Genomic DNA, 21,513 nt, shown 5'->3' with positions numbered 1-21,513 from the left:
ATGGTGACACAATATATTCCTAATATGAACCAAACACAAGGCCTGCCAATTTGCCTCAGTGTGAGATTATGTATTCTTAATTTATCTGAGACCTTCCACTCTATTTACTCTCTTAGGTTCTGAACTGAGATAGAAACAGCCTTGCCAGAGAATTAAACTGCTACTGTACAACATAGATGTAGAGAAGCAAGGGCCGGCTCTTTGTGCTTGAGATGTTAAATAGTGGTAATTTTTAAAGTTTACAATGTACAAGTTTTAGGAATAAATTATTCCATTCAAACATAGAAATACCTGCTTATATGGAATGCCCAGAAACCAAAGACACAAAAGTATCTCATAAGACATAATTGACTCAAATATATCAGCTATTCCCTCAACATGATAAATTATACTGTTTTTCCAATTTATTGTATTACATTTAAAAAGCCTCTAACATAATCATTCTGTAGAATTAGGCATTTTAGTTAAGATAAATCTTTAAAATATTTTTATTTTACTTAGTCATGACTAAGTTAGTCATGACTAAGTTAGTCATGACTAATACATTTTATTCACTATGTTTTCTAATTATTAGAAAGAGTATACTTCCTCCTAAGAAGAGAGTATTATATTTTGACCATAAATATTTATCCAATGAAAATCTAGATGCTTATATATTTTGAATTTGGGGTTGGTTTAGCATCAGAAAATAAACCAATGTTGATGTCATAATCATAAATAAGGATAAAAGGCACCTGATCTTCTCAAGAGAAGCAGATAAAGAATTTGATAAAACCCAACTTCTTATGTAAAAAATGAAAAAAAATTACTGAGAAAATTAGAAATAGAAAAGGATTTTCGCAAAATAAAAAGTCCAAGTTAATGGTTCAAGACCAAATGCTTTCCTCCACATGCTATAATCAGGAACAGGAAGATGATGCCTATTTGCACCATATATTGTTTTGTACCAGAAATTCTAACCGTGGCAGCTAAGCAAGAAAAAGAAAAGGCATCCAGCTTAGAGGAGAAGAAACAATATAGTATTTATTCATAGATGATATATATCTTTTATAGGGAGAAAAAAACCCACTAAGAACTATTAGACCTTATAAACAAGTTTAATAAGGTTGTAGGGTGTATGTTCAAAATACAAAAGAAAAAAATCTGCTGTTTCTATATCCTGGCAATAAATCATACAGAAGTAAATATACTGAATAATACACTAAATGAATAATACAAGGAATAATACACTAAAAAGATTAAAATGATGAATTTCTGTTATGTGAATCCTATCTCATTAAGAAAATACAAAGTTTAAAAAACAACAACACTGAACCAAACCAAACAAAAAAAACTGTTTAAATAGGAATTTTGAAGAATTAGTATATTTCTTTTCAAGTCCTGATCACTAAAATGTTTTAAAATCAACATCTTTGGTTACAGGAGCTTTGAAGAAGATAGATGTTTTCAATGATTGCTGTTTCTGGCCACATACAGATGATCACAGATTTCTTAATGGCTGTCTACTCTGATAAGAATTGCTAAAAAGCAGATTTTTTTTTTTGTCTGAGACCAGGATTCAAACTCAGTTTCTTTTGCTTGCTTCTGCTCATTGGCTGGTGCTCTATGACCTGAGCCATGCCTCCAGCCCCAGAGCTTTTTGATTAATCAGTTATTTCTACTTTGATCTTGCATATCAGCTGCTCAGTGATAAAGACTGTGTTTTACAAGACTCACCTAGAAACAGGCAATTTTCCAATGTGAAGAGAATCATCTGAATGAATTAATTCAACAACAAAAACTACGGAAGAAAATATGTCCTAGCAACTGGCTTCTTGTACTACAATCAGGGGCTCATTTATCTTAAACAAGTCAACTTTTGTAATACCCTCTACACTGGATAGAATACTGAGTGACAGTCGCACAGAGCTGTCAGGAGAGAAGGAAAACAGTTGGAAATGAGAACTAGAATGAATCTAAAAAAAAAACTTTGTAAGAGAATGCAAAGTAGTTTGCAAAGGAATTTTCCTTTAAAATAAGCAAAAGCTATGTGAACACATTGAGCAAGTGAATGTGAATGGGGTGAAAAGTACTTAACAACCCCCACCGTAATTCTAATAGAATTTACCTGGCCCCCAACTCATTATAAAAACTCAGCTAAATCCTAAAAGACAGAACAAGGCCTCACAAAACCTTCCTTCATTCTCATGTCAAACTCTGCTTAACAGATAAATTGCCTACAGAATGAGTCTATTTGCTTTTGCCCACTTTCCCAGGTTCTTGCCTTAAAACATATTAAGATTTTTAACACTTAAATATCATTAATCCATGTTTACTATTTTTACTAAGTGATTAAAATTAAACAGGTATTAATAAATTAAAATTGAGATGATTCCTTTTTCCCCCATTAATAAGATTACAATATAAGAAATTATTTTAGGTATTTGTGGGAAGAATTTTAAACATTTCCCTTGATGACATCACTGTTCTAAGATGGAGCTTCTAATATTTTAGGAATCTCTTGGGAGTTCTGCTCCCTATTCTGCCACTGATTTCCTATGTGACCTTGGACAAGTTGGTGTATAAAAAGTCAAGTGCAAAGTAAAACTATGAAAACCAAACTAACTGGGGGTCACATGTAAGAGCAGAGTTGGAGCAAACTGCATGGCCTTGTAGCAGCTGTCCTCATAACTGAGCTTAGTTAATCAGGCAGCAATTTGGCTTAAGAGAAAATTCAAATCATCTGTGTACTAAGTCAGGAAACTCAGAATTACAGGGGACTCAAAATTTGCCAATGGTCAAGAATTGCACAAAGTCTAGTGATATTTGCAGATGGAGAAATTGTGGCTGCTAGTGGGGAGGGAGCCAATATGATGTTCTAACTTACAAGGGTGAGGATCCTTTTTTCTGTCAAGGACCATTTAGGTATTTATAACATCACTCTTGGGCCTTACAAAATTATCTATACAGCAGATGGCTGCTTGCAACCAATGAGAAACACAGAAGCATGTGTCTTTCCTGTCATCTACCACCTTGTGACACTAAAATAAATGCCTTAACAAACATTATCCTTCTCAGGAGGCTGAGATCTGAGGGTCCCGGTTCAAAGCCAGCCCTGGCAGGAAAATCCATGAAACTCTTATCTCCATAAACTACTCAGAAAAAGCCAGGAGTGGTACTGTGGCTCAAAGTGGTAGAATACTAGCCTTGAGCATAAAGAGGCTCAGGGACAGTGCCCAAGCTCTGAATTCAAGCCCTAGGACCAACAATTATCATCATCATCATCATGCTTTCTTATATTGACATGACATGCATGTAAATCTGAAACCAAATTATACACACACACGCATACACATCAGCCCAATTCATTTGTAATAAATTATCTATTGCACCCAAATTATTTTTCAAAGCCCAGTAATCAGAATAATTTTTAAAAACTGGGAGCCAGACACCAAAGGCTCACATCTGTAATCCTAACTACTCAGGAGGCTAAGATCTGAAGATCATGGTTCAAAGCCAGCTCAGTTAGGAAAATATATGGGACTCTTAACTCCAGTTGTTCAACAACAAAAAGCCAAAAGTAGAGCTGTAATTCAAGTGGTAGAGTTCTAGCCTTGAGCATACACACGTGCATGTTTGCGCGTACCCGCACGCACACACAAACACTGAAAATCAAGAACAAATGAGAAAGAGTTCTGTGCAATGAAGTAGTGGTAAGGAGGGAAGAAAGCTCTCAAATTAGTCATCATACAATCTTATCTACGTGCCATCTTCATGAGCCTTATGGGCACTATAGTTTTTAGTTCAATGTTATTTGTACTTTTATGGCAGAAATGTTTTCCCAGAAGGAAGATAAAAGTGCCTGATGGTAAAGAAAGAAAGAAACTAGTTATATCAGTCTTCAGAAAACATAAGTATTCAAACCCACTTACCTATATAAAGCATGTTAAATTTCCATTTTTAGAAGTCAATTTTTAATTATTTTTTATTTAAAATGAAACAAAAAAAATCTTCAGGTAAGATGAGCGCTGGTGGCTCATACCTGTGACCCTAGCTACTCAGGAGGCTGAGATTTGAGGATCCCAGTTCAAAGCCAGCCCACATAGGAAAGTCTGTGAGACTCTTAACTCCAATAAACCACTCAGAAAACCGGAAGTGGCACTGTGGCTCCAGTGGTAGAGTGTTTGCCTTGAGCTGAAGAGCTGAGGGACAGCTCCCAGGCCCAAAATTCAAGTCTCATAACTGATGAAAAAAAAAATCTTTAGGTAACATAGGGAGGGTAATAAATGGAAGTGCTGAAGAATAAAATTTTAAAGCCAGGTACAGTGGTTCACACCTGTAATGCCAGCATCCCTGAGGCTGAGGCAGGAAGATCATTAAGTTCAAGTCTGGCCTGGTTCACAGCCAGACTCTATTTTAAACAAATAAAAATGGATAAAAGTTTAAAAGAAAAAGACATGACTCTCACTAAGGACCAGTAAAATATTACAACTAATTCAAATAAAAATTCAAAGAATCACACATGCATAAGCAAATAATGCTGAAATATATTTATAAATAATTGCAAATCAGATCAGTATAAGGGGCCATGTGCATTCTAGCAAACAAAACTGATGTGAATTTGATAAGAATTATTTGCATTACTATTAGTTTGCTATAACTTAGATATAAATCAATGATAATAAGACACAGAGATAGCCTAGAAATATATACTTTTGCCCATTTTAAGAGTATATCATGATTTTTTCTCAGCTATAAGAATACTATGTTAATAATTAGGGAACTATGCAAAGAAAGGTTAATGAAGTTTCCCAAGCAAGTGCTATATTTGAACCTTTTAAGTCCATAGTTAGAAAAGTAGTCTCTATTCCTGGCTCCACAAAAGGAAAGATTTGTTTTGTTCTAAGAAATAATTTCACTAAATGGAAAGAGACTCCTACCTAAAAGTACTCAGGATCTCAACATTTATACTGCACTACTTGCTTGCAAAAAAGGTGCTATTGAGCCAATTCTGCATTTTAAATCAATGAGAACACTTTAATATCTCTTAGTTGGCATTTTGTTTATATCGGTCTTGGGGCTTGAATACAGGGCCTGGACACTGTCCCTAAGCTTTTGTACTCAAAACTAGCACTCTACTACTTGAGCTACAATTTCATTTCTGTTTGTTTGTTTGGTAGTTAATTGGAGGTGAGTCTCTTGTATCTTCCTGGCTCATGTACTTTACTTGCCTGGGCTGGCTTTCAAATGATCCTTGGATCTCAGCATCCTTAGTAGGTAGGATTACAGGTGTGAGACATCAGTTGGCTTTAAAAAGAATTACCATATTAATGAGTGTTAGCCGTGATACTATAAAACTCTGCCAAAGTATATTGATTTGAAAATCAATGCCTACAATTTGGAGTGCATACATTGTGTGTGTGTGTGTGTGTGTGTGTGTGTGTGTGTTTCTGAGCAGCCCTTCATTTCCTATTTTTTTAATGGTAAACAGCATATTTAATGAGATAGATACACTTTCACTCAGATAAAATCAAAATATATTACATGCAAAATGTATTCATGCAAAAAAGGGAAAATAAGCCAGCAATCCTCATCTAAAAAATGCACCTGAAACATTAGCTTTGCACAGAGTTCTTAAAACTGGAGTTTCAGACCCCACATCAAAACTACAGTTGCTCCACATGTCAGGTCCAACCATTCTCTCCTCTATTTCAAATAAAAAGACATGATGAAGGACACAGGAAGATTTATTCGGAAGCACAGGAAACCACAGGACAATAACACTTCAGTCCATCTTCAGGGAACTGAAGTGCTATTGGGGTACAGACCCAAGCTATAGGTTTAACTAGACAAAGAACTAGAGGCAGGGAGCAAAAAGTATGCATAGTTAAGCAGTCTCAGTCACAAATGTGTTCTGGTGGTCACAAATGTGTTCTGGTGGTCATACGTGGCAGCAGATAGTCTGATAGTCCATTATCTCAGCATTGGCCAAGAGGGGCCTTGCTATACTAGGAGTCTTGATCCTTGATTCTCAACAAGTGGTTCAGTCTCCTATTGCTTTTGCCTGGCTTCTAAGATGGCTGGCTGTAAAGTAACTGCAGGAGAGAATGTCTCAGGACAAAGGATACAGATACAAAATAGAGGAAGCTGGACTACTTAGCTTTTCTTTTAATTTGATTTAATTTGATTCTTTGATTTTAATTAATTTATGGGCCAAAGTAAATAGTCAATATTTTCAGCAAAAGTAGTTTTAAGCACCCGTTCCAATCTTTATTATTTTTCATTACCCCAATGAAAATTGACTCTAAAATCATCACCCTATATGATATTACTATCCCTCTCCAGACTATTCTGATTAGGGATAACATAACAGAGGTGCTATCTACAGAACACTTTTTTTTTTCCTTGGTTGGTTGTGGGGGCTTGAACTTTGGGCTTGGGCGTTGTACCTGCGCTCTTCAGCTCAAGGTGAGCACTCTACGGCTTGAGCCACAGCGCCACTTCTGGTTTTCTAGTGGCTTTTATTGGAGATAAGAGTCTCACGGACTTTCCTGCCCGGGCTGGCTTTGAACCTAGATCCTCAGATCTCAGCCTCCTGAGTAGCTAGGATTACAGGCGTGAGTCATCGGTGCCGACTCAGAACATATTTTAATAGGACTTCAATTGCATTTTTTGCAGTTTCGATTTATTCAGTGGAGTTTCCTATGACTTGTTAATGCTTGCAGTGGCATGAAAATTCCCCTAGGAGGCATCAGAATTTCCAGTGTGCAGATAGGAAAGTTGTACATGGAAGCAATGAATATATAAAAGCATCCTCTGCCCCTACTTGCTGTGAACTCATTCATGTCAGCAGAAGGAAATTGGGACCAATCTTCCCTTTACTGTTTACCCTCAGAACTGCCTGGCTTCTCCAGGAGTTTAAACTAGCTTCTATTCTGAAAAGCTCTTAAAGGACCAGTTAGTTTGGGATATACCCATAATTTCATTTAGTGTCACCCTAAAGAGACTTGGTCAAAATGTGCCCCTCAAATTCACACTCCAATGTCATATAAAAGGATAGTTCAGTAATTAATTGGGGGACTCTAGAGTCAAACTGGTAGAGTTTGTGACCTTGGGAGAATGACTAAGGCTTTGGGCCTCAGTTTACTCATTTGTGAAATTGTGTAACAGTAATTATACTCACCTTATAGGATTTTGTGTGTGTGTGTGTGAACAAATTAGCTAGTATTTATACAATGCCTAAAACAGTGCCAAGGATAGTATAAAAGCAATGCTGTATTACTATTACTATTGTTGTTATTTCTCTTCATCTCCATGACCCTCATATCCCTCAGACTTCCAGTCCATCTCCTGGAGATACTAGGTATGAGTTAATACATCCTCTACAGGAAGTACTGTGAACAAAGCTGAATGTGATAAACAGTTGAAAGGATCTTGTTCACACTTCAAATGCAAAACTAGCTGGTGGCCTTCTTAGTAGTTTTTTAAATAGGACTGATCTCAATAACTTAAATTCTCAATGCTCCTTTAAGTATATATCAGCAGAATGAAAAACTAGCACATACTTGCTGAAAATCTTCTATAGGTCAGTTATTGAGAATTCAAAGAAATTGAAATTTCTTCTCTGAAAGTTTACAATCCACTGGAGAGAGGCAGATAAGCACTTGATTCCCATACAGAATGCTAAAAGCTTAACACTTTCTTACAAAATTTGCATTGGCTCCATTCATGCTTTTTTTTTTCCAGATCTGTCAGTCAGAGCAGGCTCTTGGCAAATTAGTGAAGTAGCCATAGTTTGTCTTTGGCTCTTTCCTTCTCTGCCTTAGGACATTCCCTTTGTCTATGCCAGCAAGTCCCTTCCTCCTTCAGACTATTCTGAGTCCAGTTGTAAGACTGAGAACAGATGGTGATAATGGCTGCTGATACGTTTTATGCCCCACCTGAGGGTAAGTGCATTTTTGTGAAGATCTCCTGAACCAGAGAAATTATTAGAACTAAAGAAAGGAATTGTTACAAAAAGAACTTCAGGTTACCTGCAGCTGGCCAATTTTTATTCTGTAGTCCTAACTGCTTTTGCCCTACACCTGTCTTTATTTTACTGACCATGCTACCCGCCCCCCCTTGGTCATAATGCTTGAATTTAAGTCCTGAACACTATTCCTGAGCTGTTTTGCTCAAGACCAGTGCTATATTTAAGCCACAGCTCCACTTCTGGTTTTTTGGTGATTGGAGGTAAGAGCAGCATAGAGTGTCTTGCCTGGATTGGCTTCAAACCGTGATCCTCAGATGTCAGCCTCCTGAGTAACTACAATTACAGGTGTGAGCCACCAGGCTGACCATGCTTTCTGATAAGAGCTGTCTTCTCTAGTGTTCCATTAGAATAAAATTCAAGGTTTTAATTTTTGCTTGCCTTCTTCCTATCTAGATTATTGGGCAAGAGTTGGAATACTTGGCCTTTAATCTGTTTTGCCTCATTCTGACAGAATGTTTCATGGCTCATTTTCATCAAACTCAATTATTGTGCTTCATCTTCACAAGCAGAACTTTTACTTTGGTTAAATTAAAACACATACATATTTGATGGGCAAAGGTCATGTTTTATTTATTAATGAAAAGACATGTTTTCCCCACAATGCTTTCTATTCATACGTTTTTGAGGTAGTATTGTTGTGCATGTTTTGGTCCTGAACAAGAAGAGCAAGTTCTAACACATTAACTTGTTATTAGAATTTATCTCTTTTCATGCATAAGAAATTCATTCTTTTAGAAGTTAATCCTTTTTCTCTACAGGGACCGTACTATCTCCTTAGGAATCTGTTTTTACTTTCATTTAGTCTGACATTGCTACATAGCATTGTTGTATGTTCTAAATCATTTTTTAAAGCTACACAGAAGCCCACCAGTTGTTGCCGCTGTCCCCATGTGGGCCCTTTCCTCTGCCTCATACAATAAACACTGTTGATAGCCTGTTTTTACAAAACTTTTTTTAAAGTTTTCAATGAGAATGAGAAAGAATATTTGTTTTCCATTGGAATTCAAAGTTGCATGATAATGAATGAAAATAAAGTCAGGTAAATGTGAACAATAATGATACAAGGTGATCATTTCACTTATGAAATCCATAAATTTCTGAATACTAAGCTAAAAAAAAATCTTATTTCCCACCTCCTTTTGTTATCATTTTTAGTAAGACTTAAACAACAAGCGAGTCAAACACCAGTTGTTGCCATCTTTCTTGGAAAGCAGCTGGAAAGCAAATTTTTACCAGATTTCCCTTAGAGAATCTAGCTAACATGAATCTGCCAATACTTTTCTTGCTTTCTGCTTTGAAATTCCATTGTGGTGAATATGTGGGGGAGCATCACCACCAGATGACAAAGTACATCTTTATGTGAGAGGAGGAACTAGAATAATACTTAGTCTGAGATTAGCCACAAACAATGGGAACCATGAAGCGGGGAAGAAAGCAGAAAGAAAAAAAAATGAATGAAGTACAATTTTCGTTTAATTATTACCAGTATTATATAGAAAAATAAAAGTCTATCTTCAGAGACTGTTAGTATTTATTTATCTTTCTGTTTGTGTCACATTGGGAAAGAAAAAACATTGTGTGACTCTCCCTTGTTTGATGTCAGATAATTCTGGAACATTCTGCACTGCTGAGAAAGCAAGAGGAGCTATCTCTCTTATTCATATCTTTTCTAGTACAAAGAATTGTAGATAGTTGGCTGTAACATAATAGTATCCAAAGTACATAAAAGAAGTCCTTAAAATCACAGAACCTTAGGACTCAAAAGCACCACGAAGACTGCCTAAGCGCATCATCCATCCAATATTTAAATATTCTGCAACATCCTGATAAGTGAATATCCATTGCACAAGCTTGATGCTGTCTGTAACCACATTCTCACAAACTCTTGTCATGGTCACTGTCCTGAATGACATGATATCTGACTACCAAAAGTCTTCTGTCCTGAAAGGAACAACAATGAAAAACTTTTATAGGCAAGTCCTGAATATCTCCCAATGATGGGATATAAAAGATAATAATTTCTTCATCTTTCTCCCATTTAAATTCTTTTTTTTGGGGGGGGGGCGGTTGTGGGGCTTGAACTCTGGGCCTGGGCTCTGTCCTTCAGCGATTCAGCTCAAGGCGAGCGCTCTACCACTTGAGCTACAGCACCACTTCCAGTTTTTCTAGTGGTTTATTGGAGATAGGAGTCTCACGGTCTCTCCTGCCCAGGCTGGCTTTGAACCACGATCCTCAGATCTCAGCCTCCTGAGTAGCTAGGATTACAGGCGTGAGCCACCGGCGCCCGGCTTCCCATTTAAATTCTTATGTCAATAGCTTCAAGTATAAAGAAATACTATTTTCCTCTATCTCTATTTTGCTTGAATGTATAATAAAGTTCTGACAAAGCTGCATAGATCTAAGTATGCATAGATCTAAGTGAACGTACTGTCTCAGCAATTTCTTCAATAATTTCAAAGCTTGTAAGAGACCCTTTGTTAGCCCGAACACCCTTTCTAGAAGATAAATGTGCTGCAAAAGACCAGCAAAATAGAGTAATATCAGTAGAAAATAAACTCAAGAAATTATAACTATGAAAACGACATCAAAACAGAAAAGTATTCTTAGAATTAACGAGGTGTTTCTGAACTATTTCAATATCCAGAATATGTCTTAGGTAATTCATACTTGTAGTTTCATTGTTAACTTTTCTTATTTTCCAATTAGACAACCAAATACCACTCTTCTTCAACTAAACCTTAAGCATATGACCCCATTTTCCTGTTCTTTACCTAGTTTTTGTTTCTTTACTCAACAAGAGCTCACTCTCTTTAACTTCTAAGTTTTTTTTTTCAATGAAGTCCTAGTTTTACTTGCACATTTTTCACGAGCATCAAATAGTAGGTGATCTTTCAAGCTTGAACAGCAACAGTTGTATCGCTGAGGAAGGATTTCTTATTTCAAACTGTGTAGGTAATGATTTACAGCTATTTTTGGTAATTCTCAAAATGACAGCTCCTTGAATTTTTCTGTATGCAGAAAAATTTGCTGGAATAGCATCTTTCAGACCCTGGGAGGTTCATCCCAATTCTTCAAATGAGGGAGCAAGGGAATGCTCTAAAATCCTTATTCCAAAGGGAATTGACCACTTCAACATTATCTTGTGATACATGTGAATGTTTGAGATGTTACCCCAAATACCTGTGACCTCTTGAGGCCTGGAATTTGTGGGACAAGATGAACCTATGAGTGGAATGAAATTACTAACAGTCCTTGGACATCCTCAGACCAAACTTAATAAATTGAAGCTATGACAGCAGTTGAGTCCCTCTAAAGAAAACTAACAATATTCTTCAACATCTATCTTCATATAGCCCTCAATAAATGGTAGCCTAAAATACAACAGATAGAAGAGGGCAGTAAATAATAATTAATGAACAACCTTTTGAGATTCTGAATGTTATTTTAAAAATACATGTGGGTACCATCTGCTATTGGGAAAGGAAGATGTAGAGAAGAAACAGTAAAAGGGGAAAGGGAAGGAAGATCATAATAGGCAAGATAGGCAAAAAGTAGAATTTTGCTTTGGAATGAAGAAAAGTAAGTGTATCTACATACTTTTTGATAATTTCCGTACTCAAAACTCTTCAGTAGATCAACATCGTCTACAGGATAAATTTTGACCTCTTGAGACTGAAGTTTAGAGATCTGGACAGAACTTATGTCTCCACTGCATACATCTGATTTATTGATTATCCTTTGAATATTCCTTTTGTGTTCTTCTTATCTTTACTCCCTAAAGACAATCCTATATACCCATCATGACACAGCCTCAGAGACTAAGTTTTCTGTATGAGGCACTTTTTGGCCTTTATCTTTAGCATATTCACTTAATACTTCTTAACAGTACTTCTTCTTTCATTCCTTTTTTTCCCTTTCCTTTCCTCCCCCACTTCCTCTTCTCCTCCCTTTTCCTCCTCCTTTCCTTTTCCTTTATCTTCCTTAGTGTCATATGTCCTATAGTCAAGAAAAAAGCATTACTTATCTTTTTAATTAATAACAAGACAGACTAGCTAGGGGATCTTATTTTCCTGCTAGCTAACTTCTTCAGGGAAGTGAACAAATGTCAATGGCTAAAGCCAACCAATGGAATGAGATTGTGAGAAGAATGCCCTTCTTGGCCTCATTTGTCTCACAGCTCTCAATGTTGTTTGCAGGTCCATGGGAAGTGCATGTGTAAGCACAATACAGCAGGCAGCAACTGCCAGCACTGCGCACCCTTATACAATGACAGGCCCTGGGAGGCAGCTGATGGAAAAACAGGGGCTCCTAATGAGTGCAGAAGTAAGTAACAAGATCATAATACTCAAATGCCTTCTTGTAGTAGCAACTTGCCTGTGAACCCATTGTTATCTCTAAAAACAAAATATGAAGTAATGGGTGTCAGAGACTATAACTTACACAATCACCACTATTATTTCTTCAAGCATTGGTAATAGTTTGCAAAGATGCTAATAGGATTGATTTGCCAAGAATATGTTATCTATTTGCTCAGATACTTTGTGGCACCTTAATAAGTACTCTCCTTGAGAACTTGATATAATGGAACCGTGAGAGACATAAGAGCAACTAAGGAGTATAGGTGAGCTCTGGAACTCTAAAGAAAATGGTTATTTTTAATTTAGTTCTCAGAACAAGTCAATGAAGCAAGTAGTGTTCATCCCATTTTTGAGACCTGGAAACTGAAGCTCATTAAGTGCCTTGCCAAAGTTAATAAATGAAACAGTCAGGAATTGTTGATCCCAAGTCTTAAGACTCCTGTTAGATAACTTTTCCCATAATATCATCATGTTTTCTTTTCACTTAATATGCTTGTAATGATGGATCAGATTTGAAATTAAATCACTAAGAATGAGATTTTTTTTAAGTAGGACTAACTCTGGGTTTGAGATTAGAGATTAGATAGGCAAGTAAAAAACATTCGAATACAAATTCCTTTTCTATTTGCAATTTTAAATGTTGAGAGAAATTCACATGTCCTTAGTAATGTTTATATTCATAAGCTTCATTTTTTATAAGGACTTTTAAAGACAAGTACCATGGGTGAAGTTGTGAGAAATCTCTTACCGTGCATAATTTCGAGTCAAATTGATTTATTTCATTTCTAGGAAATGTAAAGGATTTCCTCAAAGCATGAATCTTACATTATCTTACAATACATGTTTTTAAAGATATGAATCTGGTCAAAATATCATAACACATCAAGGAAACAATGAAAAACAATAGCATAAATATTTTCAAATACAGTTGACATCCACAAAAAGTCTAGATTCTTACTATAAATCAGTCATCAAGAGAATCTAAAGTATTTCTCTAAAATTCCTGGAGTGCCATTCTGATCCTTTCTTCAGAAGTCTACTTCATATCTAAAATATACATAGAACAGAGAGACAAATCACTTGATGCTACTGACCGATGATCTTAGAGATGCCATTGACCACCAGGCACTGGTGGCTCACGCCTATAATCCCAGCTACTCAGGAGGATGAGATCTGAGGATCATGGTTAAAAGCCAGCCCAGACAGGAAAGTCCACCAAACTGTTCTCTTCAATAAACTATTCAGAAAAGGCCAAAAGTGGAGCTGTGGCTAAAGTGCTGGAGCATTAACCTTAAGCCAAAGAAGCTCAGGGACAGTGACCAGGCCCTGAGTTCAAGCTCCAGGACAAGCACAAAAACAAGCAAACAGAAATGCAACTGAGCAATGATTACATAACACAACAAGCCTCTTCTGTGAGAAAGTGAGGTGTTTAGAGCTAATTGCCTTATAGTCACCAAAATGAGAAGAGTTGGGGTGCAGTACTCTATAGAAGATTAGTCATGCCTGCCCCCCAGACATTTCTTTCCAGGCTCTTGAGTGAACATGAATTCTGCCTTGGATCTTCCATATAATTTGTCATTTTCAAATAATGCCAGATAGCCTTGGCTTTTCTTAGCAAGGTCAGGAGACCCACAGTGATGACCCTTGGGAAATAGCAAGACTGCAAGTGGTGAAATGTTACCATCAAAAAGGGAATAGAGCTGGGTGTTGGTGGCTCATGCCTGTAATCCTAGGTACTCAGGAGGCTGAGATCTGAGGAACATGATTTGAAGCCAACCCACGCATAAAAGTCCTCATGAGACTCTTATCTCCAATTAACTACTCAAAAACCAGAAGTGGAGCTTTAGCTCAAAGTGGTAGAGTGCTAGTCTTGAGCAAAAGAGCTCAGGGACAGTGCCCAGACCCTGAGTTCAAGCCCCACAACCAACAGAAGGAAAAAAAAAGCAAATAGAAATTATGGCTACTTACTCATAGTCTTTCCAAAATACAGTTTCAAGACAACCAGACTAACCCTGCCTGAATAAACAAATTATACTTTGTTAACTTCCCTGCATATCCTAACACTAACTTTTTTACCCTATTGAGTAGTAATCTATTAAAGGCAAGGGGAAACAAGATAATGAGTATGGAGAAGCTAGACTTCTCATCATGTTCCTTTTTACATTTTTATTCCTATACTGTATACACTATTCACAAGCTATAAATATGATTAATAGGAGAAGGTATCTTATCCTATTTTTAATTCCTTGTGTCCTTCCTTTGCTTCTTTTCTGCAGCCTGCAAATGCAATGGGCATGCTGATACCTGTCACTTTGACATCAGTGTGTGGGAGGCATCAGGGAATCGCAGTGGGGGTGTCTGCCACAACTGCCAGCACAACACGGAAGGTCAGCACTGCCAGCGCTGTAAGCCCGGCTTCTACCGTGACCTCCGCAGACCCTTCTCTGCTCCAGATGCTTGCAAAGGTAAGTGAGCTCATGAGGCCTAGAATAAAGGGTGTTTTATACAAAAGAGATGAGTCATTCCTTCCTTCACTTTCCTGGTCCACAGGAGAGAGGTCATGAAATTCTCAGACAAGAGATATCAGTTTTATTTCTCAATTGATAAGGGATAAGAATTTTCAACCCAATTAGGCAAAAACAGTACACTATTCATGAAGTAAAATCATTGAAATAAAATCCATGAAGTAAAATAATTTCTTGTAGCATCATATTTGAGGGAACAAGATGATGAATAAAAGAGAAATAAGAAAACAGCAGCCAATAGTTGTAATCCTGTCATCCTAACTACTCAGGAGGCTGAGATCTAAGGACTATGGTTCCAAACCAGCCCAATAAAGTAGTTTAAACTACTCAGAAAAAAAAAAGCCAGAAGTGGCACTTTGCTAGCCTTGAGCAAAAGAAGTTCAGGGATAGCATCCAGGCCCTGAGTTCAAATGCAGCAAAGAGAAAAAGAGAAAGACAGAGAGACAGAGAAGTAGGGGTAGAGGGGGAAGGAGAGGGAGGAAGAGAGAGAGAAAGAGAAAAGAGAACGTTTTAAGAGGATCTGAAGATTAAAGAAAAGTGAATAAAAATTAGATAATATATGGAACGGAATTAATAAAAGAGTGCTTATATGCAACTGGGTTATCCTACCATTGTTTTCCATGAGGAACTTGGATATCTTAAATACCCCACAGGTTTTGGTTTCAATATGAATGTACTTTGGTTGACACTGCTCCTATGCCTCCCTATGGCTTAACTAATTTGGAGCCTACCAGTAATTTCATGCTCTCCCCACAAACACTAAACTCTTACAGAATGGGTACAGCTTTTTTGTTGGCATAACTCCAAGAAAAAGTTTATTTTTAAAAAGAACAGATTTTAAGGGATCCACCTAATCATATGCATGGTCTGCTATACATGACGATGAAGAGTGAAAGCAGAGGCTGACTGATGTTGAATGGATAAACAGCTCAAATAACTACATTGGTATTTACATGTCTACCAGCCGGGAAATTATAAGACAACAGAAACAACTCAGGAGTACAAATAGAGATTATCGTGCTCTTCCTTTTCATATCAAGGAAACCATGTTCTAACCCCAAAATGGGGACAGGAAGAGAGCGATACAATGGAAAATGAACATTAAAAATCCTTGAGTTTGTGGCCTGTTTTGTTTTTAAAAGAAGAACCAAACATTGCTCTTTAAAGCTACACATTTTTTGGAAGTGGCACTGTGGCTCAAATGCTAGAATGCTTGCCTTGAGCTGAAGAGCTGAGGACAGTACTCAGGTTGTTCAAGCCACACATTTTTAACTTCATAGAGGAGAAAGTAATGGCTTCTGAATTCCACAAAGGGAGTATGAAGTAACATGAGTTAGGGATGCTCCCAGCAAGAGAACCACCAGTGCTAAAAAAGGAATGGAAAAAAGAATAGACACAAAGGTAAGAATGAGCAGGGAGGGCACCACAGCAGTATGAACGTAACAGTGGCAAAGCATGAGTGTTTGGCTAGAGTTGTCTGACATCTCAGCAAATGAACAGGAGTAATTCACGCATGGACCCAAAGTAGTTGAAAACCAGTCAATATGCTTCATTTGGTATAACTGACTGGGACCGCCAAGTGGATATTTACAAGTTATATTCAAGTTATCAGAGAACCAAAACCATTGCAATACACTCATCAGCACCATATGAAGACATTCTAGAAACAAGTACACAAAAACCCTGAAACATAATAATGTAATTATAACATTTTTCTGGATGAGCTCCTCAGCTTCTTGTCTTGAGATTACCTACACGTGGGCTACTGAAAGACTTAAAATTACAAACTACTAATAAGTCACATTGCTAATCACTCCTAGTATGGGTTTCCTTACTGGCACCTTCTTACAGAAAACTACTCTGGTCCTTTTGTTTCCTTTTCTGAGCCTGCACTTGATCTCACTTGGTAGCAATTCAATTCTTCTATCTAAATATTCTCCACAGTATATTGCTTGATTGGTAATATATTTGACATTTGTTGTTTAGTAATATTTGCATATCACTAATTCCTTAGCAAATATATCCCTGTATTATTTTAGTTATTAACTCTGATAATAAAGTTTATTAAACATAAGTTAATAAAACTAACATATATTTAGTACTTACAATGTAACAGGTTTGTGCAAGGTACTGATGGAGATATTGCTAAAACTTTTTTCCTTATTAATTTCACGAGTTTGAGGCCAACTTAGGCTTCCTAGTGATATCCTGTTAGAAAGGACAGGGGAGTAAAGGGGATGTGAAGTAAGGAGAACAGAAACAGAGAATAAGAACAAAACCCAAGCATAGTAACACAGGCCTATAATCCTAGCAGTGGAGATGAGGCAGGTGAATCACAAGTTTGAGGGAAGCCTGAACTACATAAAGAAAAATAAGTTGATATTTTTAAAAAATTAAACTATTTCAGTGTGTGGTTCCATCACCAACATTCACAATGTTATTTAAAATAATAATTTTATTATATTTGTCCTACTGTTCTTAACAGGGCAGAAAAGTAACTACTCCTCAGTTTGGTCCACAGACTAGCCTCATTGCATGTCTGATTGTTCAGAAATGTACAAACTGTGATTTCAAGGCAGACCTACAACATCAAATATGCACCTTAACAAAACTCTCACATCCAATGTTGAGAATGCTTTAGGCTGCTTTTCAACAAAGATTAAAAGCATTTGAGCCAGGTATGTTGGCTCACGGCTATAATCTGAGCTACTCAGGAGATTGAGATTTTAGGACTGTGGTTCAAAGCCAGCCTGGGCAGGAAAGTCTGTGAAACTCTTATCTCTATTAAGCACCAAAATGCTAGAGCTATAGCTTCAGTGGCAGTGCTAACGTTGAGTACAGAAACTCATGGATGGTGCTAAAGCCCAGAGCTCAAGCCAAGCCCCGGGACCAGCACATTAAAAAAAAAAATTAGCACTTATTCAAGAATTAAATTGTTTAACTACTTTGTTCACTTGAACACCATAGTTAACCAGGCATCCAACAGATTTTGGTAGGAATTACATGTCTCTAAATTTAGGATATGATAAATTAATCAAAAGTTTCTTTACTTCAGGATTTCTCAGGGCCTAATTTGTTGATAGACATCATAAATCTCATTTTGTGACCATATTTATATGAAGAGTTCATCTGAAGAGACATTTTCTAGAAGGTTCTGCATATTGATTTCTAATATCCATGTATTAGAGGCTACAGTTATATAATAAAGAAATTAATAAATCTTATGTTTCTGACAATAAAATAATGACATAGTATTAACTAGCCCTGAGCAATCTCCAGTCTGTATCTTCTCTAGAGTTGGAACTACTGAAAATCTGAAGAAGCAGCCCAGAAAAATGTAAAGTATATGCATTTTAACGTAGAAAACATTTAGAGTGTCTCCTTTTTATCAGACACTGAGTTGTACATGGTATCTGTTCAAATGATAAGGTCTTCCCTAAAAGATCTTACATTCTACATTGGGAGAATTTGACAGTAGTAGATCATTTCAGTGCAATAAGGTGGTAATAATGATGAATAATAGAATAATGACTATTATTCTAGAATACATTTGCAGATGAATATTGTTTTCTTTCAATGCCCAAAGGACAATTAACTCATTCCAGTTTTGTTGAGTGCTTTGATATAAAAACTATTGTGATCCTCACTCTACAGAAAGTCAGTATCACTGAAAAGATACCGAGTGCCTTAAAGAGAGTATGGAAGTGGGTGGGACAGTTTAAAGGACTTCCTTGAGGAAATTTACCAAATATTTCTTTGAGAGATGCTTTTTTCCCCCAAAAGTACTGAAGCATAAAGCTTGTACAGCTTTTCAATCTAAGTGGTACTTTTGCTGCTTTTAATGAGTTGATCTAGAAAACAAAATGAATGATACATTTTATTTAGGTCCATTAATGTATTCAACAAATATAACAATATACAACTTGGGAATCAGTTTTAGGTAGTTTCCCACTAAATAAGCCAAGAACTTACTGTCCCATTCATAGTCTAGAGTGTTTTTTTTTCCCTATAACTTTCCTGATAAGTACTGTGCTAAATGTGATGGTCCTTATGTGTACACATTAATTATCATAAATTCATCAAACCTGAATAAACAAAGCCCTGAACCAAATATACTGGCCAGTAAATTTATTCCTGGGGGCAATTAAATCATCTCTGTTCTGATTTCCGCTTTATTTCAACCATGAGCGGAGTCTACTGTGAGACCAGACAATCAACTACACATTTTGGTGCCAAGATATCACTTCTGAGGATTCCAGAATTGTTGTTTGTTTTTGTAAAACAAGTGGGGATCATTGAAACTGAACTTATTTCTACAATTCAAGGGGAAAGAAATGTTTTAAAGAACAGTGCATTTAAGGTCTGTAAACACAAGGGAAAATGTGAATCTCTCCAGCTGAAACAAGAGCTGAGAACAGAAATGGAGGCTTAAATTAACAAACTGCCAAAGGACGGAAGGAAAATATAGTTCTGAAGTACTTCAAGTAGTACTGAAGTACTTCAAGCAGTATTATCCCTGTTTTGAAATAGCATAGTCTCTTGTAGAAGAACGCATTTGAAATCTCTAAAGACCTTGGTATCATATAATCTACTTGATTTTTCTATGTCAAGCGTATTAAAAATGTAAGAAAAACTTAACCAAACAGTGGTGTAGTGACTCAGTGGGATGAAGGGATGGGAGGTAATCTGGAACATTTGCCAATTTCTATGGATTAAATATTCCCACCATGGTCAATTTTAAGCTACTAGACCATTTTTTTTCATTAGGAAGGCAGATAGACTCAAGGTACAAGTGAGATGGCTTCTGTCCTTTAGACTAAGCTTAGCCTCCACTTTCAAAGCCCACTTCTCTAAACTCAAGCACTTCTCACTGCTCCCTGTGATCACTGGCTTGCAAATCTGGATGTGCATCAGAATCACTTGGGAGCACATACTAAACATAGGGATTCTTGGGCTGGGAAGGTGGCTCAGTGGTAGAGCGCTTGCCTTGCGTGCTCGAGGCCCTGGGTTCGATTCCTCAGCACCACATAAGCAAAAAGAAAAAAGCCGGAAGTGGCGCTGTGGCTCAAGTGGTAGAGTGCTAGCCTTGAGCTGAAGAGCACCCACGCCCAGAGTTCAGGCCCCACGACCAGACCCAAAAATAAATAAAAATAAATAAAAAAATAAACATAGGGATTCTTTAAGGCCTGACCTAGATCTCCTGACTTAGAACCTATATCAAAGCACAAGGCTAGAAATCATCATATCTTTACAAGCATTATTAGTGATGTCCAATATCGCCTTTTGGTTTCCTGGCTGGCATCTGAGAACAAATGCATATGCCAGTTCTATTTCTGGGGAAAGCACTGTTCATTTCCATCCTTGGATGAGGTGATTGTATGCTAACAATTATCTGTAACTTAATCTCCCACTGAATTAGCTGTATCTCTGGCAGAAAATTTTAAAGGATTACCTAAAGTCTGGCTAGACACACTTTTTCTGACACACTGATAAGCATAAATACTGCTTAGCATTTGTGTGCTATCTTCTCCAACTGAACAATGTCTGATATAGGACCTCTGTTTTTCTCCAAGAATATTTATGGCAGAAATTTAAGATGTCTGTTTTCTATGTAACCATTTCAAAATAAACACCTGGTAATTCTAACCAGAGAACTCCCTCTTATTCATGATGTATAAATTTATTTGGTCATAAATACTTCATACTTTAAACTGAGTTATTGTAATGTAATAAAATTAGTTGACCATTACAATGACATTTTGTTTGGCTTCCATACTGACATACTTTAGAATGTAGCATTAAGCTTCTTGTAGGTATGTTATGGTATTGGTATTTTAATAATTATTGAATAATCATTGAGATCATGAAATATCTCCTTCCCCATCTCTCCATTTTAGCACTAAAGGATATGATAAATGCTGCATGGATAGAAAATTGAGTAGGAAATTTTAATAACTATTCCATGACAGTGTTGTGCAGAAAATGTCTTTTTTAGTAGAACATGTTTTAAAGAGATATTTAAAGAAATGCCTTTCAGAACAGAATTAGCTCCCTCTTCAGTACACAGCCAATTAGCTGTGTCCTGACTTCTATGTCAAGATACAAGGGTCAGAGGGCAGGGGGAGGATGGGATGGGAAGGGGAAACAAAGGAGGAGGCTACAATGCTTGATAAGAAATGTACTCATTATCTTGCCCATGCAATTGTAACCCCTTTGTACAGTATTTTCACAGTAAAAAAGAAAAAGAAAAAAAAGATACATGGGTCATGAGGCTTGAATTCAGTGCCTGGGCACTGTACCTAAGCTTCTGTGCTCAAGACTAGTGCACTACCACAGCTTCACTGATGGTTTTCTGGTGGTTAATTGGAGATAAAGATCTCACAGACTTCCCTGCCTGGGCTGGCTTTGAACCATGAGCCTCAGATCTCAGCCTCCTGAGTAGTCAGAATTACAGGAAGTAAGCCACCAGCGCTCAGCTTCATAATTTTTAACTATTGTAAGATCTACCAAGATATCACTTACTACTTGGTTATGGTTACCCAAAACAATTTAGCATCTTTGTGAAAAAAAGGATCTGTCATCCAAAACTTTTGCTTTTTTGCTTTTCCTTCTTTTCTTC

General features: G+C 36.9%; 1 protein-coding gene across 1 annotated transcript in view; it reads left to right on the top strand.

Moving 5' to 3' along the window:
- The window catches only part of Ntn4 (netrin 4), a 93,966-nt gene that overhangs the window by 42,246 nt on the left and 30,207 nt on the right, over nucleotides 1–21,513 (top strand). The window contains exons 3-4 of the mRNA XM_013022589.1: nucleotides 12,208–12,334; nucleotides 14,646–14,834. Of these exons, the coding sequence (XP_012878043.1) occupies nucleotides 12,208–12,334; nucleotides 14,646–14,834 (316 nt within the window). The remainder of the gene's footprint in view (nucleotides 1–12,207; nucleotides 12,335–14,645; nucleotides 14,835–21,513) is intronic.

Source organism: Dipodomys ordii, unplaced genomic scaffold (genome assembly GCF_000151885.1).
Source record: "Dipodomys ordii isolate 6190 unplaced genomic scaffold, Dord_2.0 Scaffold3, whole genome shotgun sequence".
Classification (NCBI taxonomy): Eukaryota; Metazoa; Chordata; class Mammalia; order Rodentia; family Heteromyidae; genus Dipodomys; species Dipodomys ordii.
The sequence above is the reverse complement of the archived record's forward strand: the minus strand, read 5'-3'. Positions and strand labels throughout refer to the sequence as shown.